Raw genomic sequence first — 24,330 nt, forward strand, 5'->3', positions numbered from 1 at the left:
TTTTATAAAACTCTAAATTTATTCAAAGTGTTAAAAGATTTCACTCTCCCCTCCAAAATACTTTACATTTTTAAAAAATCAAAACAGTTTTCTATTTTCTCAGCCACTGTACAAGCTGCTGCTTCCCTTCCTGGGCACCAGCCTCTGGCCCTCTGACCCCCTTCCCCTCCCTCCCTTCACTTTCAATATTGCTATAAGTTTGTTTATAAAACTTTCCTTCCCCTTCCCTCCATGTCCTGCCCTGCAGATGTAGCTTCCTTTCCAGACTTCAGGCCCTTGGCTGCAGGTAAGGCAGGTTGGATGGGCAGGATACTCAGGCAATACCTGAAGGGCAGAATGCTTTGTGCTTCTGGGATAAAGGCTGATTGGCTTTTTTCTTGATCAAGTGGAGGATCATTTTTTCTTCCCCATGAACATCTGTTGAGGGCCACATATTTGGCTTGGGGTTGCCCATGGCTGGGCAGCCCTGCCCCATCTCAGGTTTCCCCCAGGCATAGGTCCATGACAGCTGGGTCTGACCACCATACCATTTATATGCCTGTGGATTGTGAAGGACAGAGTGGCACATGGCTACAGTAGGGCCTGAAGATCCCCAACTTTTCAGAACGTGGGCACCAAATCCCGAGGGGAGGAATTTTTGGTTTTTGGCAGGCAAAACCAGGGTCAGCCAGGACCATGGGAGGTAGGGATGAGGGAGAAAGGTCTAACCACAGAGCTCTGGGGTGAGCAATGTTCCGGCTGCCGAAACCCCCTCCCCTCTTCCATTCCCTCCCACCTCCCCTTCATCCTATAGGTTGCAGGATGATTCAGGAAAGGAGGATGGAAAAGAGGAAAAGGATTCTGTTCTGCTGATAGGAAAAAGGCAGGAGATGACAGAGCACTCGGGGCTGGGGGAGGCTTGCTGGAATCTGTAGTTTTCATAGCTTCTCAGTTCCAGGAGAGAGGGTGGGGGGCCGGGAGCCAGGCCCGCAGAGGCTTCATCAGCTCTGTTCCTTGTCCTTGACTAGTAAGACTGTGTGCTGGCCCCCACTGGACACAGATAAGACCACACGGTTCTCCAGCTGTTTGCCTGTCATCTCCACTGGGCTCCAGGCATCGTCTTCCTGCCCTGTGCCCAGCTGATAGTTGGTGCCCATGCCCCAGGCAAACACACGACCTGCAAGGGAGAGAAATGGGGGCAGCTGTCTCTAGGATCCCTAGCCCCACCTTCCTATATCATGAGAAGCCTGGAACATGAGGGTAAATTCTGGCTTTGGCCTGTAGTAGCCGAGCAATGTCCCTGCCTCTGGGAGTTCAGGGGAGCTGGGAGCCAAGGAGAGGATGGATTAAAAAAACAGCTTTGTCAACCAGAGACCACAGTCCTTACATATTGCCAAAGACTTCTCCCTTCCCCTATGCATGGCATTCAAGGCCCTACATGACTGGCCACTCCCCAAACCCTTACACTAACCTTCCATTCCAAGGACCTCTGAGACCTTTGAGACTGCTCTAGACATTTCTGTGCCTGGGATGAGCTCCATTGCTTATCATAAAGGATTGAGCCTTTAAGGTGTAGTACAAGCTCTACTTCCTCAGGAACTATTCCCACATAATCCCAGGTCAAGCGCTTCCATCAGCTCCAGGCTTCTCAAGGTGTCCATGGCTATCCCACTCACCCACTCAGGCTTTGGTGACCACCTAGTTCACACCCTCCTCTCCTGTACCTGCCAGAACCCTGGTATCTAAGCCTTCTTTCTCCTAATAAAAGTCTAAGTACAACTCCCTTGGAAGGTGGCAATACTAGGCTATAAATCAAGGGGTCACCTTGGTGGAAAATGTAAAGATAAGCCTGAGTTAGGAGTCTGGAGACCTGGATTTAAGGCCTATTGGCTGTCTGGGCCTCAGTGATATGTCTCTCTTTATTATTTTTCTATGCTACAAAACAAATCACCCTCATTAAAATAATCTGTTCACTCATTTTACGTTCATCAAAGCCAGAGCTTCTGACAGTCGAGAGAAAAGCAACGTGCTCTCTGCACCTCAGCTCTATTTGATGATGGACCTCAGAGCCTGATGAGCTCTGGGGGTAAGAACCATGACCCCCAAAACTAAACCACACCAAGTGCAGGTAGCCTCACTTACCATCCTTGGTCACAGCATACCCCACGGAGGCCCCACAAGCCACTGAGGAGACAGCAGGGAGCCTGGAGATGAGGGTGGGTATGCTCTTCTCCTCAGCACCCTCCCCAAGGCCCAGCCGCCCATACTCAGCCCGGCCAAGGCTGTACGCTTTTCCTGTGGGAGGGGGGGAGAGATGAAAAGTAGCAGAAGGTACACTCCAGGTAGACCAGGTTAGGGTTAAGTTCCCGTATCCAAGGGAGCTGGTCCCCACAACCAGGGCGGTGAGAAGCAGGTCTGCAGCATCTCTCCTGGTTTTGGGGGAGGCCTGGGAGAACCTCCTTAGGACCCCACTGAACTCATGCTTGGAAAAGTGCCAGGACTCTGGGGGATGGGGGTGGCCCTCAAGGACCCACATCTGGCCCAACCAATGGAGCAGATCCAGGTTCCAAGGACCATGGTCTCAGGAGTCTGGCCAGGAACACTCCACCCCTGACCCAGAGGTCCCACCTTCTGAATCCATGCAGACTGTATGATGCTGGCCACCAGAGAAGCCCACCCAGGACTTGGTAGAGTTCTTGAAGGATGTCAAGTTTTGGGGTACAAAGCAAGATTCTGTCCCTGGGGTTCCTGGGAGGAAAAGGCCAAGATAGAGCGGTCAGGGGTGAAGCTGTCCAAGGAGGGGTCCTTCTTCATCCCCTCACACAGTGAGGCTGCTTCCCTCACACAAACACCAAGGTACGGATAGTCTCAATTTACAGATGACAAAACTACAGCTCTGAGGGGTTAGCTCACCCCATCAAGGATGCATGACGAATGAGTGGAGAAGCCAGGATTGGAACCCAAGTCACTCTGGGCTATGCCAGGTGTAGGGCTTGGGACTCACCAAGCTGATGATAGTTGGAGAGGCCAAAACCATATACATGGCCCTCACAGGAGATGGCAAAGGTGAAGTAGGCACCACAGAAGGCATCTTGGAATCTGACATGACCCCGGCTTCCTCTGGATTTCAGCATCACACACTTGGGGACCAGGAGTCGTTCTATAGGCAGAGAGGAGGCGAGAGTCAGTGGCAGACACATACAGCTTCTCTCTCTGCCCTGCGTGTTTTTTCCCAAAACTATAGCCCTTGCAGGGAAGCTACACAGGGATTCTTTTCCCTTTTCCCTATTAAAAAGAGGAAACTGAAGCCAAGAGAGTACAAGTGCCTCGCTCAGAATCCCAAAGCCGTAAGAGGTAACATTTACACAGAACTTACCATGTGCCAAACATTCTATGTTAACCTATTTCAGTTCACCACAACCCAATGAAGTAGGTTTAGAGATGAGGAAATATGTCCAGGGTCCCAAAGCCAATAGGTAGTAGAACCAGGATTCAAATCCAGGGTGGTCTGGCTTAGAGTCAGAGTTCTCATCTATCTCCATAGGCCTATCTGATGCAAGCCTAAACACACATAGAGACTCCCTCCTGCATCTGACCTTCACCAAGGGGTGGCTTGCCAAGTTGCCTGGCCAAAGGGACCTGAGCCACCTACCAAGGCCCTGACGGCCACCACGGTTGGCAAATAATTCAGGCACACGGCCCAGCTGGCCCTGCTCCCCGCAGCCCAAAGTGTAGAGGTCACCATCAACTGTCAGCATCACCAAGTGGTCATTTCCTAAGGGGGAGAGGAAGGCAGAGGATACAAGGCTTGTCTGTAAGGCCCAAGACAAGCCCAGCCCCAGAACAAGTTTCTCCAATTCCTGCCTAGAGTGAGTACCCCCAGACTCACCTGAGGCCACCTTCACTACAGGCATAGTCAGCTGCACTTGCACAGGCACCATGCTCTTCTTCATGGGCTCCAAGAGTCCAATCACACCATTATTGTCCTAGAAAGCAGGACACAGCACTTACCAGCCAGTCCTGGCTGCCCCAAACCAGCCAGATCCAGGCTTGCAGGCAACCACAGAGCTGTCTGGTGAAGGGCATTGGTGCCAGATGGGGATAAAGAAGTGGGCAGGAGCCAGGACAAACAGTGAAATACTTAATGAATGAAATCATATGTGGCTTGTCATTTGCATTAAAATAAGAAAGGAATAGGGTAGTGGATGGGAGTAGAGAGGAAACAAGCTTGGCAAAGTTGATGACTGTGAAATGAGGAGATGGATGTTCAATGTATTTTTCTGATTACTTTTATGTGTTTGAAATTCTCCATAAAAAACTTTAAAAATAGCCCTGATGAGGAAACACTTTTGTTTTTGACGTTTCAAAATAAACTAAATACCGAAGTATCACAATTTTAATGTTGACTCTACTGTTTTTATTTTTACTTTTTCTACTGTTTATTTATTTATTTATTTATTTTATTTATTTATTTTTTTATGATAGTCACACAGAGAGAGAGAGGCAGAGACACAGGCAGAGGGAGAAGCAGGCTCCATGCACCGGGAGCCCGACGTGGGATTCGATCCCGGGTCTCCAGGATCGCGCCCTGGGCCAAAGGCAGGCGCTAAACCGCTGCGCCACCCAGGGATCCCTTTTTCTACTGTTTAAATTACACTCCCTTCCCTCAGAAATTCTGAGATGTGACAATCCTTCCCATGGACCCCCAAACCCCTGACAGATGTAGAAGAGGGCCTGGGAGGGCAGAGGTTGAAGGCAGGGAGATGGGTGAGAAAGCAGGCTGGCTTCCTGGGTAAGCCTCAGCCCAAAGGCATCCTTGACCCACTCCTTTTCAAGATACACACTTCCTGATACAGATTCAAGGAAACAGCCAATGGTGTAGACGGCTGAAGAGAAGAGACCCGGTCTGAGCCCAAGCTCTGCCTCTGGGCCATGATTTCTCTACCATTAAGTACAACAAGGAAATGGAAATGGATTATCACTGGGGTCTCACTAGTCAACCTCCATGCAGTCTTCCAGACTTGGTCTTACCCGGAAGGAGCCCCAGAGGAAAACTCGACCATCCTCAGTGAGAGCTGCTGTGTGACTGTCTCCTGCTGACACCTGTACCACTTTCTCTTGCAGTTCCACTTTCCCGGGGACCATCTCTGAGCCCTCCACTGATGTGTCCCGTCCCAGGGCTCCTTCATCGTTGCAGCCGAAGGAGTAGACCTGTGCCCAAGATGCCCCCATTAGTGGAAGGTCTGGCTTCAGTCCATTCTTGTTTAGGCAACTCCCTGCGCAGCTAACCAGCTCCATCTCCACAGAATAATGTGTGTGGCTCAAAGCTCCTTCCCCAAGCCCCCCAATCCTGGGCCCGGTCCAATCCTGTGCCACCCACCCCAACATACCTGGCCACTTTTGCTTAGACACACAGTATGCATGCCCCCAGCCTCAGCTTGCACGATGTCCTCCGGAATGGGCACCAGGGCTGGTTTCTTCCTCTCCATCACATTCTCGCCCAGCCCCAGCTGGCCCACGTCGCCCTGGCCCAGTGTCAGCACGATGCCTGGTTCTGTGCTGTGGGACCTATGGGAGACTGAGGGATGAAGAAGATGGCTCCTGAGTGTGCACGATGACAGGAGGGAGGAGAGGGTCACTGCATGGGCTCTGGAACCACACAGACCTGGGTTCAAGCCCCTGCTCTGCCACAGACCAGTCATAGGATCTTTCTAAGAAGCCTGTCTCCTCATCTATAAAATATGAATAACAAAAATAACTCTGTCACAAAGTTTTTGTGAAAACTAAAAGCTGAGCACGTTATTAATGTGAGGGAAAAGATGGAAACATGAAGACACTCAATACTGTGATATAAATCTTGGTGGGGACGGAAGAGAATAGTGAGGATGCATATAGCTTTCCTGAATGGCTCTAAGTTCTCAGGAGTCACGGTGCCAACAGTGAGGACTCAGGTAACGTCTACCCTTTACTGACTGCTAACTCTATGAATGTTAAATTGCTTCCTAGTCCCTTAAATTATGCTACAAACCTTCTATATTTAGGCTTCTGTTTTACAGGAAAGCAAACAGACTCAGAGAGGTTAAGTAACCTTCCCAAGGTCACGGAAATTTGCACTGAAGCCAAAGGGAACCTACGTGGGTCAGAGCACTGTCCCTAGCCTCCATCCTCCGGCTGAGACTTAACGCCTAGACATATTCCCCAACCCTTCCGCTCCTATCTGGGAGCAGCCAAGCAGCTGAACAGGGAGGGGCAGGAGCAGGGGCAGAAAACCAGCAGATGAGGAAATGTACAAGCCAACCAGGGGACTGCACCGGGCCATCTGCTGGCCAACGGCGGTCGCCGCGGGCCCGGACAGCCAATGGCGTCCAGCTCCTCCCCCGGGGGGCGTGGCCACGGCTGCCAGGGCCGCGACGGCTGCGCAGAGGGTGCCCTGGGCAGGGAGCCACATGGTCGGGTTGTCTGGTCAGGAGGGCTCAGCCTCTGGGCACCTGGAACACGACGGGAGGCAACGGCCCTCACTGCCTGGTTACGACGGTCTGCAAAAGACAGACACTGTCTGAGTGTGGGTTCACACTCTCCCCTCCCAGATTGGGGGTGGATCTCTCTCCTCCCCATCTCCCTCCACAGTCCCAGGAAGGGGGGAAACACAGCTACCTCCCTCAAATGTTAGCAAGATATTATCTCTTTCCTCTTAACAGCCCAGTGAGGTTGGTGCTGTTCTTGCCTCTATTTTATGAATGGGGAAATTCAAGCTCATTGAAGTTAAGTCACTTGCCCATAGCTACAGGGCTAGAAAGTGGCAGAGCCTGGACTTGAACCCATTTCTGGAAGTCAATGGTCCTAGCCCTAGAGCATTACTGCCTAGAGCAAAGTCCTAGCTAGGGTCTTGTTTTGGGGGCTGGTTGGTTGTTGTTGTTTTTGCCAGTACCGCTGTGTAGACAAGTCTCTGCTCCTTCATGATTTCCAGAGGGTGGGATTCAGTAAGCTACAAGAGACCCTCCATCTGGGTGGAGTTTCTGGGCTTCCAGGCTCCTCAGCCTCAGATGTCGAGAAGGAAGGAGCCCAATCCTAGATTCTGGGGGCTCCAAGAGGCCCTCTCCATTCGGAAATAAAGGCCAATACCAACTTACCCTTCACCTTCTTGCTTTTGGGGAGAGCATCTTCTGGGGGTGACCTTCTCTTAGCTATACGTTTTGGTGGCATCTTCCTTTCCTGAAAAACCGAGGCAAATATTCCATTTCAGAAATGGCAATCATTTTCCTGCCCTAACTAGGCAACATTTGCCAAAACCCCAAAAAACATAAGAGGAATTCCAGCAATTCTACTTAGAATTTATCTGAGAAAGCAGCCACTTAACTGACAGAGCCACCAGGTGCCCCAGACATATTTTTTTCTTTGTACCTTTCTATATTATCTAAAGTATCTGACAAATAACTTTACATATATTTCTAAGTTATTTATTATTTATTTTAGGTTTATTTATATATTTTTGTAATCTCTACACACATGGGACTGAGATCATGAGTTGCATGTTCTTCTGACTGAGCCAGCCAGGCACCCTATTTTTTATTTTATTATAAAAAATAAAAATCTTAAAAAATAATAATAATAAAATAAAAATAAAAATCTTGAAGAACAGTATTAAGTAAAGTACCTTTCATAGTACCCCCCCCCCCCCAACCGTGAAATAACCACTAGTAACTTTGGTAAAGACTACTGTTATCAGATCAAAAAAAAAAAGTTATTTTCATTACATAAAACCAAACCAGACCATTTATGCCTTCTGATCCAAAAGTGCCACTCCTGGGAGGAACCTGGCTTTCCTAAACAATCTAGTAAGAAAGAAACACTGTATATACTCACCAGGTGTTAAATAAGGAAGGGGGGAATGACTGATGGGCGAAAGAAAGGTTCTTGGACCTAGCACCATCCAGGATAGCTGAGAGCTTCAGCCTCAAACCCTTCTCTTATTTGGCGGCTGCTGCCCCACAATGGTCTCCCTGTCTTCCTCAAGGCTGCTGAGAACAGAGACATTCTCCCCAGCTCTCTCAATTCCAATCCAGCCCAAATTGTGTCCAAAGCCTTCTTCCTCCACATACCCAGCCCTGGAAATAAATCTTTATAAAGCCCTAGTCTTTAAGATTATAAAAAGCAGGGATCCCTGGGTGGCGCAGCGGTTTAGCGCCTGCCTTTGGCCCAGGGCGCGATCCTGGAGACCCAGGATCGAATCCCACGTTGGGCTCCCAGTGCATGGAGCCTGCTTCTCCCTCTGCCTGTGTCTCTGCCTCTCTCTCTCTCTCACTGTGTGCCTATCATAAATAAAATAAAATAAAAATTAAAAAAAAGATTATAAAAAGCAGTCATATTGTCTAAGCCTAGTGTTCCCAAAATCTGGACAGTAAACCCTCTGGAATGGACAGCAGGGGCCAGGGCACTTTAGAGCTATCCTGATAATAGAAGGGGTATAGCCTATGCCAGTGAAGAGTCTCAGGACCAGAATCAGTGCTCAGCTACTTTCTAGATGCTTGACCTTGGGAAAAAACTTAATCTCTTCATGATTCAGTTTCTTCCTCAGTAAAACGGATAATTTTACCTACATCTTTGTTATGTGGGATTAAATGAGCTAATACTATAAACATAATAAGTTAATATTGGCATTATAACATGTAGAGCCTGCCCCACATAATGCTTGAACAGTTCTAATCTAATGCAACCCACCTCTCTTCCATTTTGTAGCTAAGAGATGAGACTCTACCCAAGATAATAAATGGAATAGGAACTCCAAGAGCCCTTCTCAGGCTCACCTGTGGGCCTAACCATCTCTTTCTCCACCAGGTCCTAGAGCATCAGCCTCTCCAGCTCCCCTCTGCATGAGGGCCAATGGCCTCTGAATTTCTGAGCACATTTCTGCTAACTATCCTTAGGGAGAATAAAGGATTGAAGATAAGAAAGTAGCCAGAGGTTTAGAATCCTCCTAGCCTATGTAGCCTAAGTTTCTACAGATTGTGACTGCCCAGTTCTGACTCTGATAAAGTGGCATTTCTGAATGTCAGCCAACTGTTTATTCTCTAGGGGTGACTCCTCCTTTCCAACCCGCCTCTTTGAGACCCCCTCTTACCATGCTAAAATGCACATCCTCTGGCATTAGAGGGAACCGGATTTACCTGCCAGAGCTGTGGCTTGTTCACCCTGGCTTTTGTGACCATGGTTGGCCAGCAGCCTTGACCTCTCTGAGCTCTATCCTCTTTATTTATTTATTTATAAGAGTATTTATTTATTTGAGAGAGAGTGAGAGCCAGAGAACAGGGGGAGTGGGAGAGGGATTTATTCCACAAATATGTGAGTGGCTATTACCGGTGCTTTGGCTTTGGGCCAGGTATAGCAAGGAAAAAGGAGATTAATCCTCTCCCTGTTCTCATGGAGTTTACATTGTAGCAGGAAAGAAACATTAGGGGTGGTGCTGAGTGAAAAATAAGCAAGGTGACATAAGAGATAACCTGGAGGTGAACAACAATGTGAGTGTACTTCACAACACTGAGCTATATGCTTAAAGATGGTTAAAATGGGAAAAAATGGTTAAAATGGTAAATTTTATGCATACTTTACGAAAGAAGAGAAAGAAAGAGAGAAAAAGAAAGAAAGAAAAGAAAAGAACTTGGGTTAGGGGAAGAGAGTGGTCAGAAGGTGCCATTTAAGCTAAGACTTGAAATATGAAAAAACCAGCAGGGCAAGAGCAGGACAAAAGTAGCCTAGTAAATGGTGTGGCAAGTTTGGAAACCTGGAGAGGCCAGTGTGGCTGCAGCTGGAGAAGAAAAGGTCAGCTGGCACAAGGTGAGCAGGGGCTGGGTCATGCAAGGCCTTCTAGGGAAAACAGAACAACTTTAAGAAAGTCTTTATCGGATTTACATTCTTAAATGGTTGTTCTGGCTACTGTAAAGAAACTGGAATGGACTGGCAGAGGAGGCTATTGCAGGCATCCAAGTGAGAGATGATGTTGACTTGATCTGGTCGGTCTGTCTGAGGTAACAGAGAAAAAGGAGACAAAACAGATCAACTTAGAAGACAGATTTGAGGGATCCCTGGGTGGCGCAGCGGCTTGGCGCCTGCATTTGGCCCAGGGCGGAGACCTGGGATCGAATCCCACGTCGGGCTCCCGGTGCATGGAGCCTGCTTCTCTCTCTCTCTCTGTGACTATCATTCATAAATAAATAAATAAATAAATAAATAAATAAAGACAGATTTGATTCACGAATTAGATGTGTAGTAGAGTGAGGGAGAGGGAGGGATCCAGAATGACTTTCTTCATCCTAAAAAAATCCAAGGGATCCCAGGGAGGCCTACCCAGGTTCCCCCTAAGCGCTTGGCCAAACACAAGGACTCTGAGGCGTTGGCTTAAATGACTTGGAGAATGGAATGGGGCGCCTGGCTGGCTCAGCTGGTGGAGTATGTGACTCTTGATCTCAGGGCTGTGAGTTCGAGCCCTACACTGGGTACAGAAATTACTTAAAAATAAAATCTTTTTTAAAAAAAATGACTAAAAGGATGGCAGAGTTCTACATAGTGAGCTGGGACAAGTGGGAGAGGAGACTGGAGAGCCCCATTTTACCAGGTGTTTTCATTAAGTCTGAAGTTGCTGGGAGCCAACAAAAAGGGATGTTAAGCATGCAGAGCTGAGTGGGTTAAGGGGTGTAGGATAGAACAGGTATCCCTTATTTCAGGTAGACAGCTTGTATTTTTGGCCAAGCTGGCAGCCAGTTCACCGTGTCCAAAGCCCTGTCCTACCAAAGGCAAACCTCCTGTCGGCTCATTAGAATGACCTGTAGAGGTCAGCTGTGCCAGGGAGGGAGAGCATATAGTAGCATGGAAAAGCACTCACAACAAGAAGTTAAGTGAACATAGGGAAGAGGGGCACCTGGGTGGCTCTGTGGTTGAGCACCTGCCTTTGGCTCAGGGTGTGATTCTGGGGTCCTGGGATCGAGTCCCACATCAGGCTCCCCAGAGGGAGCCTGCTTCTCTCTCTGCCTACGTCTCTGCCCCTCTCTGTGTGTCTCTCATGAAAAAATAAATAAAATCTTAAAACACTCACACAAACACACACACACACACACACACAGAGAGAGAGAAAAGAATTATATCAGCATACTGGTGCTGATGCTAGGCTGACCTGTAGGCAAGGCCTGGAGGAGAGACAGAAAAATAAATACGAAGTGGTTGGTATCACGGGGCACTAACAAAAACGTGTTACTGTGGGTTGGAACCCAGTGAACATCTCCTTAGTCACCTGTGTTTTGGCTAATATCGTGGAGCATCTCACTGCAAGCTAGGCACATTTATCCTACTTTACAGATGAGGAAGCTGAGGCTCAGAAAGGTAAAGTATCTCATTCAGGACTAGAAAAGGAAGTGAAGGTCTCCACCAAGTTGGTCACACTCCACAAAGCTAGTGCCCTTGCCAAATTCTTCCCCGAGCTCCCCATTCTCTCACCTGCCTGGGACCTGTCTCTTATATCCTCTCCCCAGGAAAAGGCAGCCACTTGGCTCTGGTCTTTCTGATCCCCACCCCATGTCATTCCATAAGTCATTCAAGATCTTTCTAAAAGTTGAACCTGAAACAAGCAGCTTCCTTGCTCAGATTCCCCAATGGCTCCCTTTGCCTGGAAGATAAAGCCCATATTTCTTAGCCTGGTGCAAAAGGCCTCCAGAGTCTGGTAATGACTTAACTTTTGGCCTCATCCCTTCTCTGTCAAATCCTCCTTTCCCTTCCCACAGAATTTTGGACTGCTTACTGTTCTCTCCATACTGTTTGCATCTCTATCTCTTCCCATCCCTTATCCTACTGAAGAATGTCTACTCAGTCCCAAAGTCACCTCCACTGGTAAATCTTGATCCCTCCTCTCATCCTAAACTAACCATTCTTTCCCAGAGAAACTGGGACAGAGTTTTGGATCTTGACTACTCTAATTTACATGTTTGTCCACCATACCAACCTAATCCTTAAAATATGAGCCATTCTGGTGGCACTGGCCATGCCTAACTTCTCTATGCCAACAACCTCTTACTTCTCACAACAAGTTGAAGGACTATAACTCTTAATCCAATTGATGGGCCTGAGGCTCACAGAAGTAAATTTATCTGCCCAAGTTCATACAGCCATAAGAGAGTCAGGAACAGAACCCAGGTATATCTGATTGACTTAAAAACCGGCCAAAGGCAGGCCATGATCCAGACAGAGGTGAAGGCAGCCCAGGCAGGCCTTCCCAATCCTCCATGAGCTTGGCCAAACATGATACTTGAGGGCAGAGGCCAACGAAGTGGATGAGGATAGTGAGACCAGAGAGGAGACACTGGGTCTGAGCGAGTGGGTCAGGTGGGTGTGGGAGCCACTGAAAGATGTGAGGAAGGCCAGACCTGAGTTCTCTATGAGCCTCAGAATATTTGCCTCTCAGATGAAGGCCTCTGGATACTGCAGAATGCTGTTGTGGGCAATCCTGGAGGTAGGGCAGGAGATGAGGGCACCTTCTAAAAGGTGGAGCCCCTGGGGGCACCTGGCTGGCTCACTCAAAAGAGCATGCAACTCCTGATCTCAGGGTAGTGAGTTTGAGCCCCATCATGGATGTAGAGATTATTATTATTTTTTAAAGATTTTTAAAATTTATTCATTCATGAGAGACATAGAGAGAGAGAGAGGCAACGACACAGGTAGAGGGAGAAGCAGGCTCCATGCAGGGAGCCCAATGTGGGACTCGATCCCAGGACTCTAGGACCACGCCCTGGGCCAAAGGCAGGTGCTAAACTGCTGAGCCACCCAGGGACCCCCCAAGATGTAGAGATTATTAAAGAAGTGAATAAATAAGCTTAAAATAAATAAGTAAAAATTATAAAAGGTGGAGCCCTGCACCTATTACCCATCTGCAAATCCTCTATTGCACAAATCAGTCCTTTGTACAGTCTCCTTTTTTTTTTAAAGATTTATTTATTTATTTATTTATTTATTTATTTATTCATGAAAGAGAGAGAGAGAGAGAGGCAGAGACATAGGCAGAGGGAGAAGCAGGCTCCATGCAGGGAGCCTGATGTGGGACTCGATCCCGGGACTCCAGGATCGCGCCCTGAGCCAAAGGCAGGCGCTAAACCGCTGAGCCACCCAGGGATCCCCCAGTCTCTTTCTCTAACTGCTCTGGGTGTGTTTTCTTAACCACACACTAAGTGTCTGGGCTAGGAATAAGTAGCAATCTTTGGTCCACCCCTTACCCCTAACAGACAAACACTGCTTCCATCCTCAGCAGCATACAGTCTGGGAGAAGAGTGAGACACAGTCACAAATAAGTAAAAGATATAGAGTGAACTTCCATGAATATCCAACTATAATGCCCTCTGAGTAAGTGTGTTCACCCTAGTTTTAAAGATAAGAAAGTCGAGGGCAGCCCCGGTGGCGCAGCGGTTTAGCGCCGCCTGCAGCCCGGGGTGTGATCCTGGAGACCCAGGATCGAATCCCATATCTGGCTCCTTGCATGGAACCTGCTTCTCCCTCTGCCTGTGCCTCTACCTCTCTCTCTGTGTCTCTCATGAATAAATAAATAAAATCTTTAAAAAAAAAAAAAAAAAAAAGGTTAAGAGAGTCGAGAGGCTCAGGAAAGTGTCCCAGGCCACAAAGGTGGGATGAGATCCCAGGTCTCCTGACCACTCCTGACCAGGATCTGAGCATCTATCTCCCTTCCTTCCCTCCCCTCTTCTGGGGAGAGTGAATGAAGGCACACCAGACTAGACAGTCTACCAGGGGCCTGGTGCTCCTGTTGTGACCTCCTATGACCTCTCCACAGCCTCTTTTCTGCAAAAAAAGACAGCCCTCTCTCTCTGACCACAGCAGCTGTCCTGGCCACCACCCCACCGCGCCTACATGAGGAGGGCAGACACTTGCCCGACAGTCTCAGAGGCTTAAGAATCTCTTTGTGAGAAAGGTCCCCAGGAGGAAAGGGAGGAGACAGTCTCATGTGTCAACAAACACTTGCTGAGCTCCAATGTGCCAGGCACAGAGCTGGTATCCTTCACTCCTGGAGTTCCTCACCAGAGGAGCCCCCTAGTACACAGAGCTATGCCTGGGGGAAAGGGGCTTGAGCTTCCACCAGATGTTAGAACCACTGCTTTATGAAAAATACAGGATATTAATAATTCTCATCACATGCATCTTAGCTTCATTTTACAGATAAGGAAACTAACACCCAGGGAGATTGGGTGGGTGGCCCCGGAGCACCCAACTAGTAAGCTGCAAAGCCCAACAGTATTCCTGCTCTTGGGATGTCTTTGTAACCAGAGCAGATGATGGCATCCCTGGGTGGCGCAGCGGTTTGGCGCCTGCCTTTGGCCCAGGGCGCGATCCTGGAGACCCGGGATCGAGTCCCACGTCGGGCTCCCGGTGCATGGAGCCTGCTTCTCCCTCTGCCTGTGTCTCTGCCTCTCTCTCTCTCTGTGACTATCATAAATAAATAAATAAATAAAACTTAAAAAAAAAAAAAAAAAAACAAGAGCAGATGAACTGAATTCATCTTTCTAGACTCCATTCTGACGCCCTGCTTGGGTGACACCTGCTCCCCTGCAGTGTTCCTTGGTCTTGCACTCCAGACCTTTCAAGACTTGCCGTACTGTCCCGTTACTCTTTGTGCGCCAGACTTAAATATCTGTGGAATTCGGGATCCCAACAACTCACCTATACCTTCATGCCTTTGCATGCTCCTGCCTGGACTGCACTAACCCCTTCCCCGCAGTCAGCTGCATAACCCTACTACGTTGTCCTTTCACCTGGAAAGCCACCCTGACCCTCCTGGGCAGGCCTGGGAGACCGCCCCCCCTCCCCAAGAGCCCCCGTACCACTCCGTACACTCAACTTCCGCTAGGGCACAGAAGTCCCACTTGGTCGGAGCACCTCAATTACTAGCAGGTGAACGAATGACTTGCCGGCAGCAGCGCCCCTGGCTCCAGGGACATACTCGGTGACACACGGGACCGTAACGGAGGCCCCCGGATGGGTGTCCCCGTGGGGGCCGGGGGCTGTGTAAGGGCCACGCGGGGCCCTTCTCACCATTGTTCCCCAGCCCCGGCCACTCAGCACGGAGCAGCCAGCCAGTAAATAATCGGCTGACAGACGAGGGGATGCGAGCCTCCCAGCACACCTCTCCAAGGGCCAGCAGTCCTCGTCCCGGCGCCTGGTGACCCCCGCAGAAGCCCTGCGTCCCTCAGGCACACGCTCTCTCCGGGCAGGATCGCTCCCCTGCTCTGCCAAACGCATCCTACAGACGAACGCTGGACCAAATCCCTTTCCCGCTCCGGAAGGGCAGCCCCTGCGGGGGCGGCGGGTCCCGGGCCGCGAGGAGCGCGGGTCTGCGCCCCAGGGTCACCGCGGCCGCGCGCTCCCGGCCCGCCGCGCTCGGGCCGTTTGAATCTCCCGCCCGCGCGGCCGCCGCGGGCCGGGCGAGAGGCGCGGCGGCTGGGGGGCCGCGCGGGCCTCGCCGGAGCCGGGCGGGGCCGGGCGGACGCCAGGGCGCCCCGAGGGGCCGGGGACCCGCGCGCCCGCCCCCGCGCCTTCCTGCCGCCCGGCTTCACGTGGGGCCGGCGCCGCCGACACGAGCGCGCGGGCAGCAGCCCCGGCCCGCCTGGGCTCCGGCTGCGGCCGCCCCGCGCGCCGCCCCCCGCCCCGACCCCCCGCCCGCGACCGGCGCGACCCACCTCGCTGCAGGTCCGCCACAAGCAACTCCTCCGCTCGCCGGCCCCGCCGCCAACTGCCCCAGAGCATGCGCTCTGCGGGCCTCCGGCCCCGACCCCGGGCCAGAAAGGAAAACAAAGAGCCCGGCGGCCCCTGGCGGCCGCCCCGGGAAGTGCAAGTGGCGCGCTCGGGCTGGAGCGCTCTGGACCCGGCTCGCTCCGCCCACGCCCCGGGATTGTGCGTGTGTATTTCCGAGGCTCCAAGTCCCGACCCGGGGACTGACGACCCGAGACAACTTGAAGCCAGGGTCGGCTTGGGAAGATCTGGTGGGGCAGGGGCCGCACGGAGGAGAAAGGTCTTCCCTGCTCTCCAAAGGGTCCCCGTCAGAGAAAGATGAGAAATCAGACTGTCAACCACCACGGAGGGGCATCTGGCTCAGCGTGGGGCTTAAAGGAAGGCTTTTCAAGGTAAGTCTAAGCGGGCAGGGCAGCTAGGACACGTATCCTTTGCGATGACAGGGAACCGATGAAAACCTGGGGTGGTTGCGGGAAATTGCCAAGGTATGCCCTGGGCAGGGGGTGCCCGGGGAGTGAGCTCAGAACGATGGAGGAGGAGGAGAGTCATCACGATGCAGGGCCTCGTGTGTCTAAGGACTACACCCTCTGTTCCCAGGCAGTGGGGAACTAGGGAAGGGATCCGAGCAAAGGAGTGACCTGAGCAGAGTTTTGTTTTAGAGCAAAATGGAGAATGGAACTGGGGAAAGGGGAGACCAAGAGTGAGGGGAGCAAGAGAAGTGTGGGAGATTAGCTAAAAAAGAAGATGAGGGTGTGGATTGGGGTTGGGTGCTCTCTTGTTAACAGTCTTTCCCCAGGATGGATACAAACAGTTCAGGATGTCAGGTGTTCCCTGAGGTGACCTCCTCTGGCCTTTTGACTGTGTCTGGGGATTTCTGAGGTCAGGGCAGGGACCCCTGCAGAAGGGTATTTTCTCCATTTCATGTTGATTCTGACTCTGAAAGTCATTCAATCATACCTGAACTTTTGATGAATATTTACCAACTGAATTTCTTCTACTATGCAGAGCCCACCCCAAAGTACTCCCCCATCTTCAGGGTCTCTTACCTCTCCAAGTTTACTTCTGCCTCCATCATGGACTCCTCTTTTGGATGATATGCTGTGAAACTTCTCCAAATTTAAGCCTGGATCTTTGATCTCTCTGCTGTCTTCTTCCAAGATCTTACTCATTCACATGGCTTAATGTAATTATAAGAATGATTATCACCAATTTTGTAGAATCTTTTACTTTGTTAACTACAGAAACACATCCACTCATGTCCATGAGCTCATTTGTTCCTTACAAAACCTCATGATTGTTGGAAAATGAGACAAATGAGGTTCATAGAGCTGAGGGAAGTTCTGTAGGGTCAACCAGAACTCTTGTTCTTTTAAATGAGAGGACAGTCCAAATGGCCTGATTCTGACCTCCACCCTAAGTTTCAGCCCCATATCTCTTCCCAGAAGACCCAACACCAAAAATAAATCATGTTTTTATTTTCTCCCCTCCCAGCTTCGTCCTTACAGCCAAGATTAAGGTTCTCTGAGAAGTAAAGATTTAATCCTTAACTTCTTTTCTGGTTCTTCCTCCTTCTCTCCTCTTCATGTTTCTGTTTCTGCCCCTCTGGTCTAAAGCACCACCCTCCTGGCTTCTACTTCTGGCTCTCATCCCTTCCCCTCCATTTTGTTCCACCTAGATCTCCCCACATTAGTCTCCCTAACTCATGGCTGTGAGAACATGCCCTGCTTAGAAATCTTGGAAGACTAATCTCTAAAGATGGTATTTCTTTTTTTTTTTTTTTTAATATTTTATTTATTTATTTAGGATAGTCACAGAGAGAGAGAGAGAGAGAGAGAGAGAGGCAGAGACACAGGCAGAGGGAGAAGCAGGCTCCATGCACCGGGAGCCCGACGTGGGATTCAATCCCAGGTCTCCAGGATCGCGCCCTGGGCCAAAGGCAGGCGCCAAACCGCTGCGCCACCCAGGGATCCCAAGACGGTATTTCTTCACTGCTCTGCTTGGAGCACCAGGTGGCAAATGTCCTATTCTCCCCTTAGCCTCTGCAGTGTACTCTGAAGGTGCCCATATTCATCCTACCTTCTCGCCTTATGTGGGCTGTTTTCCCTAACAAATGCCTTTCTTCCTGCCTTGCTGAGGTCTTGATGAATCTTTTTTTTTTTTTTTAAGATTTTATTTATTTATTCATGAGAGACACACACACAGAGAGGCAGACAGAGGTAGAGGTAAAAGCAGGCTCCATGCAGGGAGCCCGATGCAGCATTCCGGGACCGTGGGATCATAGCCCAAGCCGAAGGCAGACACTCAACCGCTCAGGCATCCGAAGTTCTTGATAAATCTTAAGGCTCAATTCAGTTCCCATCTCCATGAAGCCTTCCTTGGCTTCACTTTATCTTTTCCTGTTCTGAACCCAAATACTAATTTTAATTTTTTCACATTCTATCATTATTTTATTTATTGAGCACAAACCATAATAGGAATAATTAATTGAATCTGGCCTAGGAGTGTCTCAAATGATAGAAGTGAAAGACATTGAAAGTTATTATAGCTGTATTCCATATGCATAGAAGTTAAGAAGAAACGTAGAAGTTAAAAAGACCCAAAGTGAATTTCTTGGCAGTATCTAAGATTGCAAATATACTGGATGCTATTAACAATAGATTCGATATTGTAAAAGCAATGATTAGTAAACTTGAGGGCATAGCAATAGAATCTATCCAAAATGAAACACAGAGAAAGAATTTTTAAAAATTGAAAATACTATCAGTGAGCTATTGAATAACTTTAAGTGGCCAAATATACAGGAAAGCAAGGAGGAGCTGGGGACAGAGAACATATGAAGAAATAACAGCTTAAAAATTTGCAAACTACAAACCTAGAGATCTGTGATAGGTAATTTTATATGTCTACTTGGCTAGGCTGTGGTGGCCAGCTGTTTGGTCAAATGCCAGTCTAGAAGTTGCTGTGATGGTATTTTTCAGATATGATAACCTTTAAATCAGTAGACTTTGAGGAAACAGATTACCTCCTGTAATGTGAGTGGGCTTCATCCAATCAGTTGAAGGCCTTAAGGGAAGGCATTCTACCAAGACTGCATGTAGGCTCAAGACTGCAGCACCAACTCTTGTGGGAATTTCTAGCCTGCCAAAGTGCCCTACAGATTTCAGACTTGCCAGCCCCCGCAAATACATGTGCCAGTTCTTTAAAATAAATCTCTATCTATCTACACACATACCTCCTGTTGGTTCTGTTTCTCTAGAGAACCTTGACCCACACAAAATCCAAGAAGCTCAAGTAACTCCAAGCACAAGAAACAACATACATCAAAATCAAATTGCTTAAAACCAATGATAGAAAATCTTAAAAGCAGTCAGAAAAAAGACATGTTATATACAGAGAAACCAAGGATACAGTGCAACATGTTAGGTACAGAGGAACAAAGACAAGGATACAATGCAAACAAGATGACAATGGAGCAACATCTTTAAAGTACTCCAGCAAAATTATATCTAATAAGGTAAACCCATCAAAAACATCCTCAAAAATGAAGGTGAAAAGAAGTTATTTTAATATGTACAAAAGCTGAAAGAATTCATCATCAGGGGATCCCTGGGTGGCTCAGAAGTTGAGCACCTACCTTCGGCCCAGGGTGTGATCCTGGAGTCCCGGGATCGAGTCCCACATTGGGCTCCCTGCATGGAGCCTGCTTCTCCCTCTACCTATGTCTCTGCCTCTCTCTCTGTGTCTCTCATGAATAAATAAATAAAATCTTAAAAAAAAAAGAATTAATCACCAGTAGAATCATTGTAAAAGAAATGTTAAGGGAAGACCTTTGGGCAGAAGGAAAATGATACCAGACGAGAATCTAGATCTACACAGAGGAATGAAGAGCACTAGAAAGTACCTTATTTCACCTTCATTTTTTCTTTTTTTTTATTTACGATAGTCACACACACAGAGAGAGAGAGAGAGGCAGAGACACAGGCAGAGAGAGAAGCAGGCTCCATGCACCAGGAGCCCGACGTGGGATTCGATCCTGGGTCTCCAGGATCGCGCCCTGAGCCAAAGGCAGGCGCCAAACCGCTGCTCCACCCAGGGATCCCTATTTTTTTCTTTCTTAAAACTGTAAGAAGGATAATTACCTCTTTTTTTTTTTATGAGAATTACCTCTTTAAACAAAAAAAAAATACGGGTTTTATAATATATGTAAAAGTGATACATGTGACAACAATACTAAGACTATGAAGTGATAAACATATGGTTCTTATACTATCCTAAGTGAAGTGATATAGTATCAATTAACATGGACTCTGATAAGTTGAAGATGTATACCATAAGCCCTAAAGCAACCACAAAAATAACAAAGTTATAGCTAGTAAGCTAACAAAGAAGGTAATATAGAATCAGAAAAAGATGCTACTCTTTTTGGGGGGAGCAGTGGGAGAGGGAGAGAAAATCTTAAACAGGCTCCACACCTGATGCAGGGCTCAATGCAGGGTTCAATCTTGCAACCCTGAGATCTTGACCTGAGCTCAAATCAAGAGTCGGACACTTAACCAACTGAGCCACCCAAATGCCCAATACGCGTTTTTTAAAAATATATTTATTTGGTTATTTATTTATTTGAAAGAGAGTGCACAGAACTATGGTGGGGTAGGGGCAAAGGGAAAGGAAGGGAGAGAGAGAATCCGAGGCAAGACTCCCTGCTAAGCAAGGAGCCTAATGCAGGGCTCAATCCCACAACTCTGAGATCACGACTTGAGCTAAAATCAAGAGCCAGACACTGACTGAGCCATTCAGGTGCCCCTGATACTCATTTTTTAAAAGGTAGAATAACAAGACAAAAGAAACAAAGAACAGATGAGACAAATAGAAAACGTAGATCAAGATGATAAGACTCAAACCTAAGTACATTAATCATATAAAATAAGGATCTAAACACTCCAGTTAAAAGGCAGAGTTTATCATAATAAATTTTAAAAGACCCAATTATACACGACTTACAAGAAATATAGTTTAAATATAAATACACAAATAGGTTAAGAGCAAAAGGATAGAAAAGACATTCTGATAACACTAGTCAAGAGAAAAAACGCTGGAGCAGCTATAGTAGTAACAAAGTAGATTTCAGGGCAAAGAATATTATTGAAATAAAGGAAGGAATTTCATAAATGATAAAGGAGTCAACTAATCAAAATATACAAGCCTGAACTGATATGCAACTACTAACAGAGTTTCACAATACGTGAACCAAAAACTGGAAGAACTTCTTGAAGAAATAGACAAATCCACAAATATGGCTGGAGATTTTGATAACCCACTCTTGATAATTGATGGAGTAAGCAGGCAGAAAACCAGCAAAGATATAGTAGGCTTAAAGAACACTCTCAACCAACCAGCTTGACTGATTACATTTATAGAATGTTTCACCTGTCTTCACAGCAAAATATATATTCTTCTCAAGTGCCCAGGATACATTTACCAGGAAAGTCCATGTTGTAGGTCACAGAACAAGTCTTGTAAATTTAAAAGGATTCAAGTCGTATGAAGTATGTTCTTAGACTACACTGACATTAAAGTAGAAACCAAAAAAAAAAAAAAAGAAAGTAGAAACCAATAACAAAGATCTTTGGAAAACTCCCAAGTATTTAAAGACAAATGCACTTTTAAATTTCCCATAGATAAAAGAAATCAAAAGGGAATTTGAAAGTATTTTGAGCTGAATTAAAATGAAAACACAACATATGAGAAGTTGTGGGATACTGTTAAAGCAATTATTAGGGAAAACTGATAGCACTAAATGCCTATTAAAAAAAAAGAAAGCTCTCATATCAATGATCTCAACTTCTACCTTAGGAAATGGGGGGTGGGAAACATTATATGGTCTCATTCATTTGGGGAATATAAATAATAGTGAAAGGGAATAGAGGGGAAGGGAGAAGAAATGGGTAGGAAATATCAGAAAGGGAGACAGAACATGGAAGACTCCTAACTCTGGGAAACGAACTAGGGGTGGTGGAAGGGGAGGAGGGCGGGGGGTGGGGGTGACTGGGTGGGGTGGGGGTGACTAGGTGGCGGGCATTGAGGGGGCACTTGACGGGATGAGCACTGAATGTTATTCTGTATGTTGGCAAATTGAACACCAATAAAAAATAATATTATTTAAAAATAGAAATGGGGGTGGGGAGAGGAAAAAAAGAAATGACTGGAAGAGGGGTGTCTGCGTGGCTCAGTCGGTTAAGGGTCCAACTCTTGATTTCAGCTCAGGTTGTGATCTCAGGGTTATGAGATTGAGCCCGGAGTGTTGCTCTGTGCTGAGTAGGGAGTCTGCTTCAGAGTCCCTCCCTCTGCCCCTACCCCTCCCCACTCATGTGCTCTCTCTCAAATAAATAAATGTTAAGAAAATAAAAAAAAAGAAATGAGGCAGAGTAAACTCCACTTAATCAGAAGAAAACGAGATAGAAGCAGAATCAGTGAAATAGAAGATAGAAAAAAAGTTTGCCATGTGCCAGGCACATACAGGTACTGAGCTTATATATATGGTCCCATTCCTTGAGGCCAAGGAAGGGCTCTCACTCTTTCAGGAAACTATGCATTTCTACTTTATTTTCCAGTGTCTAATAAAACTGAGTGCATGGGTTTGTAATTCATTACAACTGAAACTGAGATTTTATGGTGAAGTGGTTATTATATTAGCTTAATAAAAAAAAGTGGTTTAAACCAGGTAGAAATAGAATTTTTTGAGGCATGACATAGGTTGAAAATAGGTTCTGTAAGTGCCTGCCACTTACTGGCTGTAGGACTTGGCCAAGTTCCTCATATCCTCCAACTGGTTTTCCTTATCTGCAAAATGGGCATAAAGAGTACCTACTTTACAGAGGTACATGGAGTATCAGGTTAAATAATGTACATACGTCACCATGCTGTCTTGTTCAAAGCTAATTCGGTTTTGGGAGTTAGGTCCGAATCCTCGTTCTGCTCCTTACTAGTTAGGTGGTCTTGGGGAAGTTACTAATCCCTTAACTTCTCCTGGAATGATAGGGTTCGTCCTGAGATAAACCTGGTTCAGGAATAGATATGTGATGGTAGACTTTATTCATTCAACAGAATTTATTGGACACTGTATCCTAGGTTGTTTGCTTCAAAAGCAATATTTAACAAACTCATTGTGCCTTTATACATTTTAAACTTTTACAATTAACTCATTTAATGCTCATTAAAACCCCAAGGTAGGTACTTTTGCCATCCACATTCTATGGATGAAAAAAAATCAAGGCAGAAGTCACGTGACCTGCCGAAGGTCACGTGGACAGCAAGTGGTGGTATTAGAATTCAAACGCAGGCAGTCTTCAGACTCCTAGGTTTGGCAACTGATAGGGCTGCCTACATGCAGAAAAAGGCCTGAAGACACCTGGGGGGCTCAGCCTTTGGCTCAGACCTGGGATTGGGTCCCACATTGGGCTCCTTTTGGGGAGCCTGCTTCTCTCTCTGCCTTTGTCTCTGCCTCTCAATCTTAAAAAAAAAAAAAAAAGAAGAGCCTGTTTGGAAAAAGCCTAGACAGGTAGGTTGCAAACAGGTCTGGCACAAAGGGTGGGGCCTAGAATACCTGCTAACAGTGTTGCTTCAGCTACACTTTGGACATGGAAAGAAAAATGCACTTATGTCCTGCCCAGCAAGTTACTCAGCCTTACCTTGTTAATTTGTACCAAAAACTAAAACCCCTGCCTGGTTAGAAGGGGGGAAAAAAACCTCTTCAGACATTTGACTGAGCACTTCCCCTCCATAGGCTGCATATGTGGTAGAGGAAAAGATGAGAATTGGACACAGGGTCGGCCTGGGGTATAGAGGATCCCTCCCAGCAAACCTGCACGAAGATGATTTGCTCAGAGGCTTTACTTCTTAGCTGTGGGCTTGGGCAATCAGCCGGTTAGACTAGCACCTACATTCATCGTATGTGCCAAACTTAGAATGGTGCCTGACACAGGTTAAGTACTGCAAGTGTACTTGTTTGGACAGATCACCTTAGTCATACTCTTTAAAAAAAAATAAACCCAACAAGCTCTCCCAGGTTCTTCATACTACCTTGTTCTATCCAGAGTGAAATTGTCTGGCCAGGCATTCCAGCAGTCTGGGCTAGGGTCCATTACTCAATCTACTTGAATGCCTGGGTGGCTCAGTTGAGCCCCTGCCTTTGGCCCAGCAAATGATCCCAGAGTCCTGGGATCAAGTCCCACATTAGGCCCTGCGTGTAGCCTACTTCTCTGCCTGTCTCTCACCAAAAAAAAAGAAAAAGCAAAAACAAAAACCCAATAGCCCATTTGCCTTTTTCCTGACCCTGAAGGCTTGAACTGGTCACATGGCTGTTAGAAGCCCCCTCCCCACCACATGTTCTTTTAGCCCACTCTGGATCTAGACTCTACCTTCTAGATGGTTCCCTGCTAGACCCCATCCTTCAGGACCTCCACTGCCCTGTAACACTGGCAGCCAGCACAAGCCTCACAAGATTTCCATTGTGACTCAGCTTCACATCACAGGCAGGATGACAATTTTCTCAAGCTTAAATTCCACTGGAAACACTGGCAG

At 47.5% G+C, this 24,330-nt stretch overlaps 1 protein-coding gene across 10 annotated transcripts; it reads right to left on the reverse strand.

Annotated features, from left to right (window-relative positions):
- Positions 1 to 24,324, reverse strand: RCC1 (regulator of chromosome condensation 1). Of its 10 annotated transcripts, none has more exons than XM_049105606.1 (13): positions 24,168 to 24,238; positions 22,539 to 22,590; positions 16,797 to 16,927; positions 7,110 to 7,191; positions 6,468 to 6,515; positions 5,370 to 5,557; positions 5,011 to 5,190; positions 3,869 to 3,965; positions 3,632 to 3,754; positions 2,984 to 3,139; positions 2,608 to 2,727; positions 2,122 to 2,274; positions 1 to 1,156 (listed from the first exon to the last, which is right to left on the reverse strand). In XM_049105606.1, the coding sequence occupies exons 3-13, from the start codon at positions 16,917 to 16,919 to the stop codon at positions 981 to 983; spliced, it is 1,446 nt and encodes a 481-aa protein (XP_048961563.1). In that variant the 5' UTR covers positions 16,920 to 16,927; positions 22,539 to 22,590; positions 24,168 to 24,238; the 3' UTR covers positions 1 to 980. The 10 variants fall into 10 exon arrangements, with proteins under 10 accessions (XP_048961563.1, XP_048961562.1, XP_048961560.1 ...); XM_049105605.1 differs by lacking the exon at positions 22,539 to 22,590 and adding an exon at positions 22,662 to 22,807 and having other exon boundaries at positions 24,168 to 24,236; XM_049105603.1 differs by lacking the exon at positions 22,539 to 22,590 and having other exon boundaries at positions 24,168 to 24,324.
- Between the last annotated feature and the right edge of the window lie 6 nt (positions 24,325 to 24,330).

Source organism: Canis lupus, chromosome 2 (genome assembly GCF_003254725.2).
Source record: "Canis lupus dingo isolate Sandy chromosome 2, ASM325472v2, whole genome shotgun sequence".
NCBI lineage: Eukaryota > Metazoa > Chordata > Mammalia > Carnivora > Canidae > Canis > Canis lupus.